At 40.3% G+C, this 14,910-nt stretch overlaps 1 protein-coding gene across 3 annotated transcripts in view; it reads right to left on the bottom strand.

Moving 5' to 3' along the window:
- The window catches only part of TTC17 (tetratricopeptide repeat domain 17), an 87,856-nt gene that overhangs the window by 15,018 nt on the left and 57,928 nt on the right, over nt 1-14,910 (bottom strand). For 2 of the 3 annotated variants that reach the window (XM_081099070.1, XM_081099072.1), the window contains 3 exons: nt 11,952-12,122; nt 3,859-4,118; nt 3,257-3,410 (listed from right to left, as the gene is read on the bottom strand). In XM_081099070.1, coding sequence (XP_080955196.1) covers nt 3,257-3,410; nt 3,859-4,118; nt 11,952-12,122 — 585 coding nt within the window. The remainder of the gene's footprint in view (nt 1-3,256; nt 3,411-3,858; nt 4,119-11,951; nt 12,123-14,910) is intronic. The other variant, XM_081099071.1, reaches the window with a different exon arrangement.

Raw genomic sequence — 14,910 nt, 5'->3', positions numbered from 1 at the left:
CTCATGCCTTGGTGATTACTTCACCCAGACTGGTGTTTTAAAGGTGCTAGTCATTCTTCTAGTTTTCAGAATTTCTACCACATAGAGAGCCTGTCATTCACAGCAACGGGAAGAAAGATCCCTCTGAGCAAAGCCTTCTTCTCCAAGATAGAGAATAAATGAGTCCTTCACTGGATTCCAGACTAATCAACATGAGAGAAGGGTTAAGATGTTCTTCAATGTTAACGTTCGTACCAAACTTAATTTTCAACCCTCTGCATTTTTATTTTAAAGACAACTCTAACTCAGTCAGGAGAAACACGCCTCTAAAGTAGGTTTCCCTACCTGGGCCTGTGAGCACTGTGGGCTGGATAATGCTTTGTTGTGGGGACTGTCCTTGCATTGGTGGATACTTAGAAGTATCCCTGGCCTCTACCCACTTGATGTGATAAACAAAAATGTCTTTGGATATTGCCAAATGTCCCCTGGCGGCAGGGGGGAGAGGGAAAGAGGGGGAGGAAAAAATCAGTCCTGGTAGAGAAGCACTGGGTATAGAGAAGCAGCAGGGTGGGGAATAATGATGATAATGAGAGGCTACTTATTTCCAGAGCAGTTACTGTGGGTCCAGGTCCCGTGCTAAGTGCTTTACATTCACAACTTCATGAGGCAGGTATTTTTTTTAAGGAACTTAAAGAAATTATTTATTGATTTTAGACAGAGAGATAGAGAGGGAGAGAGAGAGAGTGAAACATTGATTTTTTTGTTTTGCTCCACTTAGTCATCCATTCATTGGTTGACTCTTATATGTGTCCTGACCAGGGATTAAACCCACAACCTTGGTGTATCGGAACCATGCTCTAACCCAGCAGTTGCCAACCGGTGGTCCGCAGACCTACCAGTGGTCTGTGAGGTCCGAAAGGTTGGCGACCACTGCTCTAAACAACTGAGCTACCTGTCCAGGACCATGAGGCAGGTTTTAAACCTCATTTCTCAGGTGAGAAAATGGAGGCACAAAGATATCAAGTGACTTTCCCAAGGCCACCTGGCCAGTAGATGGCATGGAGGACTGCATATCCAGGTCTGTTGGCTAGCATGCAGGCCCTAATCACCATGCTATGTAAAGCTATATAGGGCCTTTACAGCTCTGTTTACTGATACCCTTCACAAGTACTACCTTTTGGGTATAGGCCCTTTACTTAAGTCAAGTCCCCAAGGAAAAAGCAGAACTAAGTCTTGTCTGGAAAGGGTTCTTCTAAAGGAATTATAATAGAATGGACAGTAAGGAGAACTGTGGTTCTGTACAGTTATTTTTCTACTATAGGAATTAATCCACAACAAGAAATCATTTGATGTACAGGCAGGGCTTTAGATTTAGATTTTAATAAAACAGAAAAGAAGTTTGGAAGAGTTTCAAATGAACTCTGTTTAAATTAATAACTTAAAGACTTAAACCATCCGTTTCACAATTAAGCTTATTTTTCGTTTATATTTAAGAAATTCACTTGAAAAATACTGGCTGAGCGTGTATTATAAGGGACCGGGAATCGTGTTGAGACACGAAGGACACAGAGAGAAATGATAAGAGAGCCTGACCTCGTGCTCCTAGTCTAATGAGGAAAGCAAACACAAGCAAATCATTAGGACACGAGAGGATAATCGCTGGAGTGAAGGTGCAGAACAACTGGACAGAGGAGAGAGCAACTAATTCTGCCTGAAGGTGCCAAGGAAGAGATGGCACCTGCGTTTGAAGTTTAAGAATGAGTGATATTTTAGCACCTCTGAGGTGGCATGAGGGCACTCCAGGCAGAGGGAACAGCATGTGCAAAGGCAAGGAGGTAAAACCAGAGCATGGTTAGTTCAAAGAATGTTGCTGAAGGGTAGAGAGAGGCTGGGTTATGAAGGGTCTTGTACACCACACTGGAAGTTTGGACTTTGTTCTGCAGGAAATGGGGAGGCTTTGAGCCCACATTTCTCCACCTTGTTCACAGGATATTATAAGAGGTTCTACTAAATGCTTTGCTAAATCCAGTTCTATTATGTCTATTGTCTATGGCACTTCCCTGGTCTTCTAGTCTAGGAGCTCTCACCAAAAAAAGAATGAAATTAGTTATGCATCAGTTGTATTAGTTCTTAGAAAACCTGCAATGACCCTTAGTGATTTCTACTTTAGCCCCATGGACTCACAAACTAACTGTTGCATAATGTGCTCAGGCCCAGCTGGTGTAGCTCAGTGGTTGAGCCATGGACCCAGGAACCAAGAGGTCATCGGTTCAGTTCCCAGTCAGGGCACATGCCCGGGTTGTGGGCTTGATCCCCAGTAGGGGGCGTGCAGTAGGCAGACAATCAATGATTCTCTCTCATCATTGATGTTTCTATCTCTCTCTCCTCCCTTCCTCTCTGAAATCAATAAAAAATATATTTAAAAATATAATTTGCTTAGAACTTTGTCAGAATTCATCATGGAGCTTATTACTTGCAGTGGACAGAATCCATATTTATTTGAAAATTGGGATACAGTCTTCTCTTGTCTCTTCCATGCTTTAGACAGGGGTGGGGAGCCTTTTTTCTGCCAAGGGCCATTTGGATATTTATAACATCATTCGTGGGCCATACAAAATTAGCAAGTTAAAAATTAGCTTGCTATATTTGGCCAAACATTTAACTAACACACTCCTAATGCCTTGGCAGAGCCAGACCAAATGATTTTGCAGGCCTTATATGGCCAATGGGCTGGACATCCCCACCCCTGGCATTTTTCCTGGGGAGTATTGCTAAAGCATTTATCTAATACTTAAAGAGATACACGGCACACAAAAATGTTACTAAGTAGTAAATATATATTGAGCACTATGTGCCTGGTTCATTTAAAGCACTTTACATGTATGAACTCATAATCCTCACAACCAACCTACAAGACAGACACACTTATTATTCCCATTTTATAGATAAGGAAAATGAGGCACAGGGAACTAAATGGCAAAACTGGTGTTTGAGCCCAGGGAGTCAGTCTTAAACCCACATTTTTATACATTAACCTAGACTTTCAAGTTAAGAATCAATAGGATATTTAAGCTCAAGATAACAATAGAAGCCAAATAGCCAATGGTAAAAAAGTGAAGTAAACTGTCAAAACAAACTTTTTATATCAATGCCTGGCTTCTTGTTCACTTAGCCCAATTACCTTCTCGTCTACTTTAAGTCACAAACATATCCTTTGTGAGAACTGAGACAGCAAAATCTGAAGGAAGAAACTGGCATATAAAACATTCCAATTTACCTTGTGGCCCTGGAGATGCCACCTTTGGGCCAGTGATCTCCAGGTTTGCTTGGGAGCGATGTGCATTTTCTGCTTGATTGGATTCTATCTTTTTCCCAGGGGGTTTTTTATGGTCTCCTTTGGGTTTTTTCACACGCTTGACCTGGAATGTGATCTGGGAAATGGAAACATGTTAGGGACACATGAGACCAATGATCAAATCTATGGATACTGGCTTTAAGGAAAACCAGTCCTGTGCTAAGTAAGGTTGTTTTTTCCTTCAGTTTAATTCTTAAAGGTCTAAATAAAAAATGTTTAGTGAAATGAAAGTAGTAACCTATCCTTGAAGAATGTACAGAGGAAACTGAAAATTAAGATGTCTGTATATAAGGGCTTTGAGTGTGGCCTCACTCCCACCCCATTTCCTCTCCTTCCAGGAAGAGCTGGCAATACGTAAGTCACATGACATGCTTCCTGCACTACAATTCCAACGTGAAGGCTGACTGGAGTGTGGAGCAAAGTAGTGCCATATATCCAAGAGAAACATCACACTTTAAAACTAGGAACTCCCCTCCCCCAAAGATTGCGCTACAATTTGTAAGAATTGAGTTGGCAACTCTTACCCATTCTGTTGCTTCATCGTCTTCACTTCTGCAGTCTCCATAGCAAGAGCTTTTGGCCACTCCATCCTGGGGCCCTTTCTTCAGTACCCGTATCCCCTGCAAGTCCAGACGCCGCCCTTTCATCTCTAGTGCTCCCCCGAAACCATCCAGAGGCCAGGCCTGTTGAAATTCATCCACCAAAGCCAAGATCTCTTCCGACATTTTGGTTTCGTCTGCATTCTCTATCTCATCGGAACCATTGCTTTCTTCGACTACTGTACCTGGAATTCAAGTGCCAGCATGTTATTAAAAATTACATAGCATTTACTCAAGTGGTTGAGTGGCTCCAACCTTGCTTTTTGAGAAAAGTTTTGGCTCTGGTTAGAGGCACTTCTCTAGCCCACTTTCATAAAAATGCTATTTGGCATCTTCAGAATCCATAATAAAATATCATCTTTATCATGTAGCATTTGTCAAGAGCCTGGCTGAGAACAATGGCAGCAGCAAGATGGCAGGCAGTCACAACTTCTGTCCCTAGTGAGCAGGGGGATGGCTATTTTATATATGTATTTTTTCCAAAAACACCAACTTGCTCTAGATATAAGGCACATATAGCAAAGATAGTTTATTGTTATTTAATGTGGGGTTCTTCAGGCTTTATTCAAATAGCATGTGAAATACCACAACTGGATGTCCAGATCACATAGTCTAATTGCCTTAAGTGAACAATGATTTGTTTAATGGGAAATTATCCTCATTCCACATGAAGGTTCCCATTTTCACTAATGGCTAATGTAAGAAATAGCTAAATGTAATAAAATAGCAATTTTTTCCTAGAGAGGTTATTAAGATATTACTTGTTAATGTTGCTCAAGTTTCTTATGTAAAGACTCACTACAATGGCAGAGTAAAGATTCTTTCTCCTGAGAAGTCATTACGTTTCCATTATTATACATTGAAGGCTACACAACCCTAAAAGTTCCCTCTATGCTTAGCTAACTAGGAAGGTTAGGGGAAAATTACTTGAGTTTCTTAACAGAATGTCTTCCTTAAAATAAATTATTTACTACTTATGTCATTTTGAATTAATGGCTGAATCTTATGTTGTGTGTTCTATGCAAATTACCTCTAATCCTTTTTGGAAGTAGAAAGGGTACAAAAATGAACAACAAACTGAAATGTCTGCTTTTGTAATATGTACTCACTGAAAACATGAAAGGTTGGAGCTGATTGCTCATAAAAATGCTAGTTTACATTATTCCAGTGATCTTCACTTGGTAATTCTAGCTTGTTCGGTGATTTAGAACATGGTATTAAAAAGACGGTCAGGAATCTCATATCCGTATTGACCTATATAGCGATTGTGAGTAACCCCTCTTAGAAATACACAGTATTAGTATCGGAGGAGGCATGGCTAACAATAGCAAAGCTTTGAGCCCTACTCACAGAAGATGCAGGGTCACCCTTACCTCTGGTGGCATCTGTCTCCCACTCCCCATTGTACTCCAGAGAATGGGAAGGTCTGTTGCCAGTACCACCAGAAATCTCTGTTATTCTTTCTTAAAAAAGCTATAGGGTTCTTCTATTTTTAACAAGTTAGTACAAAATATACAACTGTCCTTTTAAGGAAGTTTCTTTTAGATTTTTCTGAACCAATCTGCTGGTTTCTATTGATGATGATGATGATAATGATGAGTGGAGTTCTGAAACAAGTATAAAGTAAAATAGGGGTTTGCAAAAGCTTTTCTTTAGAACATTCAGATAAAAATGGTTGGCTACTTGCCTAAATTTGTGACAAGTGGTATAAATGCAGGGTTGACAGTTTTAATTTTCAGTTTCTATCTTGTTTGTTACTACGTCCTGAATGTCCAACATTTTACCTGACACATACTAGGCACAGGATGAAGTCATGGGAACTCAGAAATAATTTGGTTTGTGAGGTCCTGCCTTTTCCTTGTCCTGCTAACTTTTTAAACTCTAAGGTTTACCTTTTAATGTGTTAAAGTATAGCCAACCCAGCTCAACGGTGAGCAACAAAAAAGTAGGTATGTCTTCAGTGTAATGAGCAGCCTTTATGTCATTTACAAATTTCTCAGTAGCTAACCCAGGAAAGCAGCTGGACAAGGTTGCTATGGGGATCCCAAATAGCAACTTAGAGATTTACCTGTCATTGGACTTGTAGCAACATTGTTGTCTCTAAGTATTCCTCACGGTATTTTAGCTTCCTCTCCTTCCTTCTCCTAAGGATACTATGGGATTGCTTGCACCTGGTCCTGAGAAGGAAAAGGGTTTTTTGGCAAATTTGGCCATAGCCAAGAATATGGGTTTAAACAAAAGTGGCTTTTGGCCAAAGGGAACTAATTGTCCAGTGTATAGTTAGAGTGGCATATGGATGCTGTGTTTGGAAGCCTTGCTTACTATTTAGAAAGCATTTATGTTGTTTAGTTGCAAAGAGTTCCCAGAGGTTAACGGTTCCCTGTGCCCTTACCATTAGGTAATATATATCATTATTTAAAAGTTCTTAAAGAAAGAAGCTTTCATTGATGAAAATCAATATTCAAATAGAGACCAAGAAACTTGGTCTCTTCATCCTCTGTCCTGATCTCCTTCCTCCCTCCCCACTCCCAAATACACCAACTGATTTCCTGCTCTGACTTTTATAAATACTATGGCTCTCATCTTGTTATTCCTCTGCTTGGAACCTGCTGCAGGCTTCTGCTGCTGGCAGCCGGTAGGTCTTGTCAAAGGCTGCTGGGGTGGGGTGACAGCAGTTCCTAAAGAACACTACATAAAGGTGAGGAGGAGGGAGATCATAAATGTGCTGAGTTAGAAGAAAAATAAACCAGTCCTCATTTATCTAGAGCCCACGATGTGCCCATCTACACGTATGAGCAATGGAGGTGGGAACAAAAGGAATAGGAACCAGAGGAATCTGACCCTGAGGAATTAAATGAATTTGTAATCAAGTTGAAGACACAAAACTATACATGTTAAACACCAAGAGAACAAGTACATTTAAATACTTTTTGCAAGGGGAAAAAATATTTGACTGTAGTCACAAAATGCCTCCTAAAGGAAGGCAGACTACGTGTGGCAGGATTTAGATAGAATGGAGGGCCAGGGGACTCCCCAGAGTGACAACACTAAAAAAGCATGTACAAACTCACATACCCATACACACGGACAGATACAGGCATAAGGCAGGTACATGTGCAGGCACTACTAATTTCAAACTAACTAGGACAAAAAGTGTATATAGTTGCTCTCAGCAGATAAGAGACTTATGGGAAGTGGGAGACATCGAGAATGTCTGGGAAAGTCTGGAAGAAGATTCCTTGTAAAGAGAGCCTCTTGTTGGCTAAGCAGAAGAATAACAAGATGAGAGTCATAGTATTTGTGAAGGTTAGAGTAGTAAATCAGTTGGTGTATTTGGGAGTGGGGAGGGAGGAAGGAGAGCAGGACAGAGGATAAAGAGACCAATGAGAAAGGTATTTCAATCATCTATATAAGAGTTATATAAAGGGTGGCTGATTTAGGGTGAGGATAAAGGGACTTTTAAAAGGAAGGGAAGAGGTATGTGAGGAAATTTCAATGGAGAAAAATAAAGAATAGGGTAAATTCAAAGATGATTTCAAGATTTTAATGCTTAATGTGAAACAGTGGTTGGGCTTTTTAAAAAATTATTATTGTTAATGCTCACCTGAGGATATTTTCCCATTGATTTTGAGAAAGAGTGGAAGGGAGGGGGAGAGACAGAGACAGACTCTTCCATTGGTTGCCTCCTGCATGTGGCCCTGGTTGGGCCGGGGATCAAGCCTGCAACCATGGTATGTGCCCTTGACTGAAGTCAAACTTAGGACCCTTCAGTCTGTGGACCAACACTCTACACTGAGCCAAACCAGCCAGGGTGAAACAGTGGGGGCTTTACTATGTGAATGTAGTTTTGGAATCTGTGACTATGACACAGAATGCTGTTTACTATAAAGACAATGGAGTTAGAAAAGGGCAGTATGATAAAGCATTGGGATTTGTGAACCCAACTGTAACCAACTGGGCTCAAATTTTAAGAGTCTAGCAGCCATTTCTACACAGCGGTTTCTCACGCAAACTGCACTTCAGGGAGAAGTCTGCATTAAACTGCCTGCCTGCACTGTGTTCCTGCCATCTCAGCCAGCTCTTATAAAGGAGTTCTTGGAATCCTAGTTCAACCAATAGAACTTGGGCTTTCCCCATCCAATTGGAGCTGTGCAGCTCCAAGCAATCAGAGCAGCTCTATTCTGACCAGCCAGGACAGTGCCTCTTGGATCAATCAAAATGTAAGGATTTGGCGTCCCCATTTGCATGAGGACAGACCAATCAGAGACCAGGGGCAGGGACTTTTGCCCATATAAGCCAGCTACCCTCTGGCTCCAAGAGTGCACTTTCCCTTTCCACCAAGACTGCATTTCCCTGGCTAGATGCCTCACCAGAGCAGATCAGAGCAGATCTGTGCTGTATCACCAAGGAGCTCTTTGCACTGAATAGCTTCCTTCTTCACTGCACCCCAAATTGAGGATTCTTGTTGATGTTGTATCGGCGCCACCATCAGTTGACAGATTTTAGATGCTTACTCATTAATTTTTTTTAAACATTTGTTGCTGGGTCTCTAACAATGTGCTGAAGGCCTGGAATATAATAACTCATAGAGCTTATAGCCTGGGCTAGAATGCATGGAGGAACATATCTTCAGACATTACTCAATAAGCAGCTGGAAATATAGAATTGTCAGGTTTGGTGAGTGGTCTGGAGTGAAGCAGGATCTCAGGTTTTAAACTGTGCTTGAATCAAGAGGAAAAAGTAATATTAGATGTGCTGCTTGTGGGGCAGATGGTGTGGTATAAACTGAAAACAGACTGAGACCCCTGCTCTGTTATTTTCTTTATCTTCATTAACCTGAACCATTTCTATACCGAAGAAGGGAGAATAAAAATTGTGAAATGAAGGGCCTATGAGCACCCACAGTGAGGCTTCTAATGAGCTCACGGTGTTTCACTTGGATGAATCCTACCTCAGAGCGCCAGAACTTAGAGTTGAGTTTGCGCCACGTTAGGTAGCCTGTTAGAATCACAGGGACTAGGGACTCTGATGGAGAGAAGCATATGTTGCCCTGATTAAAAAAGAGAAAGAAAAACGGGGGTGGGGGGGCAGTAAACAGAAAGAAAAAAAGGAAGAGAAAAACAAGTCCAGTACAATCTTGCCATGCTTGAGACTACCTGGAGATTCATGGTTAAGCCTGGGCACCTCCGTTTAAGAGATTTTCAGAGCAGAGCACATTCATAGAAAAGTGAAAGGACTCAGCGCAAGTACTTAAAACAAAGACACACATGTAAAGTTATAACACACACATGCCCCCCCACACATACACACACATGTCCAGAAACTTAGACTCATCTTTATTCTGAGATTGTCTTTGTACCTTTTTGACATTAAAATGTCCTTTGCATTATATAATGGTGATGACAGATTCTACTTTTCTTTAAAAATGACCTTACAATTGAAAAATAGAGTTCTAATCCATCAACCCCTACTTCTGAGAACCACAGGCAGGACAGTTTACGGAATCAGAAGGCCTGAGAATAATTTTAATTATGCTACCTACTGAATATCGTAGGCAACGTATCTAAGCTCACTAGGTCTCAATTTTTCTCATCTATCAGATGGGCTTAGTAATAAAATCCATAAGGTTAACACATAATTCATAATACTTTGTAAATTATAAGTACCACAAAAAGGTTACTAACTTTTTCCTTCATTTGTCTAAATTCTGGGAGTACCTTCTTCTGAAATTCCCCTAAATACGGACAAGTCCATGGAGACTGCAGTTGTACCAGTTGGCATGTTCAGACCAGTGGGCTTCCTAAGATGTGGTCATTGGAGACAGAAACACTCCATTTTTTAATACAAATAGTGTGTTATAATAAAAGCCAAGCACAGACATTAAATAATTATTGTATTAAACCTTTGGAGGAACTTTTAAAAAGTACAAATAGTAAAATTAGTAAAAATCATCATCATATTATAGATTATGAAGAGGAATCCACACCAGGAGACAGTTTGCACGATGCTGAAGGGACCTGGGACACCTAGGCTCAGCCAGGGCAACTGTACTATATTCTCAGTAGGCGATGGAACAGAACTAAAGAACGTAAGCACCAGGTTATAATCTGTCTTAAGCAATGATGTATTCAGGAATCAGGGAGACCAAGAGCAAGATTTTGGTTTTATTTTGAGTTGTCCTAGGAACAAAGACTCTAATTTGGTAGTCATGAGTTTTCTGGTCAGTGGGGAGTTGTAGTGCATTGAAATAAGGGACTGTTTTTATAAACTGAATAAAACGCCCCTGAACATGACTCAGTTTCATTTGTGTTAACTGTAAATTTATCAAGCAACCTCTGATGTCCATTTGGTCATGTGGGTGCCAGATGCCAGAAAGAGACAGAAGTCTGTCAGGTACTGGAGAGGAGTCGCTTCCTTGTAAATGAATAAATGACCATCTGTTTTAAGAGCCAATCTCTTTTGAGTTAGTAAATGGGAGGGAGTTTTCTTAAAGTCCAACAGTTTCTGGTAGTACTGATGAAACCAATTTTCTAAACCTGAAAATGTGAAGGTCACAACTTCTCCTTTGGGGTCTAGATTGCTTCTCTTAGAAATCATTTTTTTATATACAATTCCACTTGGGAACAAGACTGTGTAATTGGTAAGTATGTTAATCTGACCTATATAGGAAGGCAAATGCCATGTTTTATTACTTTAACGAATATTTATTGTACACAGGAATATAAAGTTACATAAGACATGGTATATAAGAAGCTTATAGTCTGATGGGAGATAAGACATACAAGCGACTAATATTGTATGACATGTGGGTTGACAGAAAGTGGAAATAAGGCAGCAACTAAATGCTTGGAGTCCTTGGTGAATGCTTCACAGAGGAGGTGACATTCTTATTCCTCCCCTCCTACTTCCCTCCCTCCCTTCATCTCTCCCTCTCTAGCTCTTTACATAGACTGAAGTAAGAGACTAGAATTTAACAGGGAACCAACGTAAGAGGCCACTCTAACAGCCCAGGCAGAAATGAAGAAAGTCTGACTTAGGCAGGGGAGAAGGAATAAATGAAGATTTAGGCAGGGGAGAAGGAATAGATGAAGGTAAGATTCAACTGGTCTTAGGAGCTGACTGAGTATAGTGGTGACTGGGTGAGTTGCGATGCCATAAACAAAGCAGGAATACAGAAATTAGAAGCCATTCAGGAAATAGGGTGAAAATGAGGACAAGTTCTAGTTTGGATATGTTAAGTTTTAAATGTGTGTGGCACATACAGATAAAGAGAGTACTAAAAAAGAAGAAATGAGATCTAGAGTTTCAGAGAATACCTTAGTTGAAAATACAGATAAGGAATCACTGGTATACTCAAAGGTATGTGAAACACCACGAGATAACAGAGGAATAAGAAAAGAAGACCAAGGTTAAGATCCTGGATAACTTAACAAATAAGGGCAAAGTGAAAGAAATTGAAAAAGATGTCTGAAGACAGGAAGAGAGCCAAGAGCAAGTGATGTCCCAGAAGCCAAGAGGAGGAGGAAATTTAAGAAGTGGGGACTTGTGCATAGTTCCAAATGCAATAAATTTTGGTTAAATAGGATAAGTACTAAAAACAAGTCAGTAATTTTGGCAGTTATGGAATCGACTCAAAATGTGGTCACAGAATGGGATTTTAGGAGGGGGACCTGGGAGGTATGCCATTATTCCAAATCTTTACATTTTTTGGGTTAGCGTCAAAACAACTTAACTTGCTTTTTTTTCAATGACTTACTCAAAAGACTAATGACATTAAGAAGACTGGTACATAAACATATCAAATTTGTTCTAGCAAAAGATAGTGAGGCAGAGAAAAAAGAAAGAAATGTAAAGAGCGTTTTCACATTATAGTTTGTCTTCTGCCTCCCCACTAGAGAGTCACCCTCGTGAAACTACAATGCAATAAAGGAAGGAAACAAACTCTTGAGTAGAGAAAAGCCTTAGAGCCTGAGAGTTGATTTTACCCCGGAAGCACAGCTCAGGTCAAATCAACTTACTTTCAAGTCTAAGCACATCTGAGTCCCTCCCTGAACTCTCAACAGAGAGTACAGGGTCCTCCTCTGTGCCTGTCTCAGAGGGCTCTTCTTCAGCGGCATCCAGTGACTGGGCGTTGTCAAAGTATTTCTGTTTGTCATGGTTGTTGTCCGGGGTTTTCTCATGACAATTACCTCAATGACAAGAGACACAGATACAGCACATTAGAAACATCTCTCTTCTGCAACCAATGGCTCAAGATCCCTAAGCATCAAGAGCAAAAAGGCGACAGTGTCAGTTTTTTTCCAGCAGAACATACAAAATCAGTGATCTGGAGAGCCTAAAGCCAGATCACCTTCTGTGACTTGAGATTCAGCACTGAAGTTCAAGATTCACCTGCTAGGCTATTGTAAGGACCAAGTATTTGGGGGGGTGGGGGGTGGGGTGGGGGGCGCACGTGCGCGGTTTGTAACAACGAAGATCATGTCCCAAGGCCTCATTCCATACATAATGAATGACTGCGAAAGATTTCCTTGAAAGTTCAAAACATAAAAAAGTTTGCCTTCTAGCTAAATAAATCCGGAGACAGATTATAGCAGAGAAATGTAGCATTTTTGTCTCATAACTTAAAATGAAAGACATATCAAAAGATAAAGGATTATAAATGAAAAACCAAAGACTTATTAGTAGAGGAGGATGGTGGTAGCAGAGTCCACCTTTAAGACTGCAATATCACAAAGGGGACTTTTTCTTTTGGAAAACAAGTTCTGGTCATGGACACGAAAATTTACTGAAGCATAAAACTTCAGATCTTGAATGAAACGCAGCACTCTTGGGTACTTTGATATGTATGGTGAGCCTGACCTCTTACATTTTTGCCAGGGAGTTGAAGAGCTTCAACTCCTTTAGAGATTGTATGTTAATATGGATAAAGGGCTGCTGTCCAGCCCCACCTGATGGTCTTCTCTGGTAGGGGAAGGTGTGTCTGATGTAGCTGCGATCTGGTTAGCTCAACAGGTCTTCTCTTCCTTGCTTATATTCCATGCGCATATGGGCTGAAGATGCATGTTCAGTGGAAGCCTATAACTTTCCTATTTCTCTTTGGGTAAGAGTGTATAAGTAATTTCTCTTCTTTACCAAACATTTTAAAATGCTCTAAAAGTTTATTTTCAGAGAATGTTGTCTCAAAGAGATGTCTGTTCCCAATCAAGCTCTTTCTACAGCAGGGGGAGTACAAGAAGTCTCTTTTTGGCTTTGATGACTCCCTTATAGATTCCACATTTTAGGAAAGCACTTCCCATGCCATTTCCCTTATTGTGCCAGGGAAACATGATGGACTCAAAACCTTTCCCAACTCACTGAGTTTGGAGTAAGGGGACTACATGTGTGGGGAGTCACTTTCCATTTCTGCACCATCACACAGTAAGTGGCAGCTCTGGGATTTGAATCAGTTCTAGCACATATCTGAGGCTACCATATTCATTAAGGCTACATTGAAACAGGATTCTGTTTCAAGAGTGCTTCAGCTCTCAAGAAACTTGCAAGCAACTTGGGGAGACAGACAAGATAGTAAACAATAATGAGATAGCATACTGTGCCAAATAAGTCCTTCAGAGAATAAGCTTTGAGTAGGCAGATCTTGAATTTTGAAGAATAGGAAGGACTTAAAAGGGGAGTCTACAAGAAAGGGAGCTAATATTTGGTGAGTGCTTCCTTTGCGTTTTTTCTTCTACGTACTCCTCAAAAACAGTACTCCAATAATTCTTAATCGGGATGTAAATAAGCATGACTATTGAAAGCAGAGAGGAAATAATGATAACAATGATGCTGATAATTTTAAAATGTATGTTATTTCCAGCAAATATTCCTGCCTTCACCTTTGGTGAATTAGCTTCTAAAGCGTTTTCACCTTGACACAGGTAGAGTAAAACTTAACACTACAAAAGCAAAGGACAGACCTTTAATACTGGAACGAGTGAAATTCCAGCTCTTTTCTGCAGTTGACTGCCTCCTCCAACCTTTGCGTCTCTTAATTTTTCTCTACTACCCTCTTCTCATTATAAAAATTTAATTGGTCGCATCTTTTTAAATGTCTGGAATATTTTAAAATGCTTCATGAACAATTTATAAGATATGATGTGCACAAGATCCCAAAGTTAAAATTAATCTTCCTGCACAACCTCAAAACCCACACACCCTCCTAAAGCAAACCTTGTGCATTCTAAGGATGTCTCATCCTCCAACTCAGGAAACGGGGGCCGAAACCTCTGAGAGAAAGGGCAGAGGAGGGGACCAGGGAGAACTGGGTGAGTAAAAAGAAAAATAAGAAGTTTATGTTCCGATATTTCTTGGAAGTAGGCAAAATCAAACTGATCAAGTAAAAACGATATTCTTTTAAGATGAGAACTGTTAATATTGATTTTCTTAGGGTGACAGTTAAAAAAAGACTGCTTTAGCATTCTGATATGATTTACATAACTATCTTGGCTAATAGAAAGCCAAACTGTCTAATTTTAAACCACTCCTTCCAGCTGTCTGAGGAAAAACTGAAGCACCCCAAGAAGAACGAGTTTCCGTTCCTTCAGGAGAGGTCTACTCTGGCTCAAAGGGGAACTAAATAAGTTGCTTACGTGGAAAAATATCACTTGTCTCCCCACAGAGGTGGAGATTATGTCCTCATTAAAGAAACACAAGAAAATGTTGGAGAAGGGAAAATGGAGAGACACCTACCTATGAAGTAAGCAAGTCATCTTCCTTGCATATGACTTATTTTTTGCTGATGCAAAAATGAGGAGAGTCTATAGCTTAGACTAACCTTGAGAGATATGACTTTTTTAAAAGGATTTAAATGAAATGCTTTAGATAACAAGGTCCCAGGTGAAAATGGGAACACTTTTCTGTGCTTAATGCTCTATACTTGCTTGCAAAGCATTTAGCATCTAATTCAAATCCTGGCAGTTTGGTTTTTCAAAGAAGAGACTG

This window comes from Myotis nattereri, assembly GCF_964212035.1.
Source record: "Myotis nattereri genome assembly, chromosome: 9".
NCBI lineage: Eukaryota > Metazoa > Chordata > Mammalia > Chiroptera > Vespertilionidae > Myotis > Myotis nattereri.
Note: the sequence above shows the minus strand (reverse complement) of the source record. Positions and strands in the feature narration are given on the sequence as shown.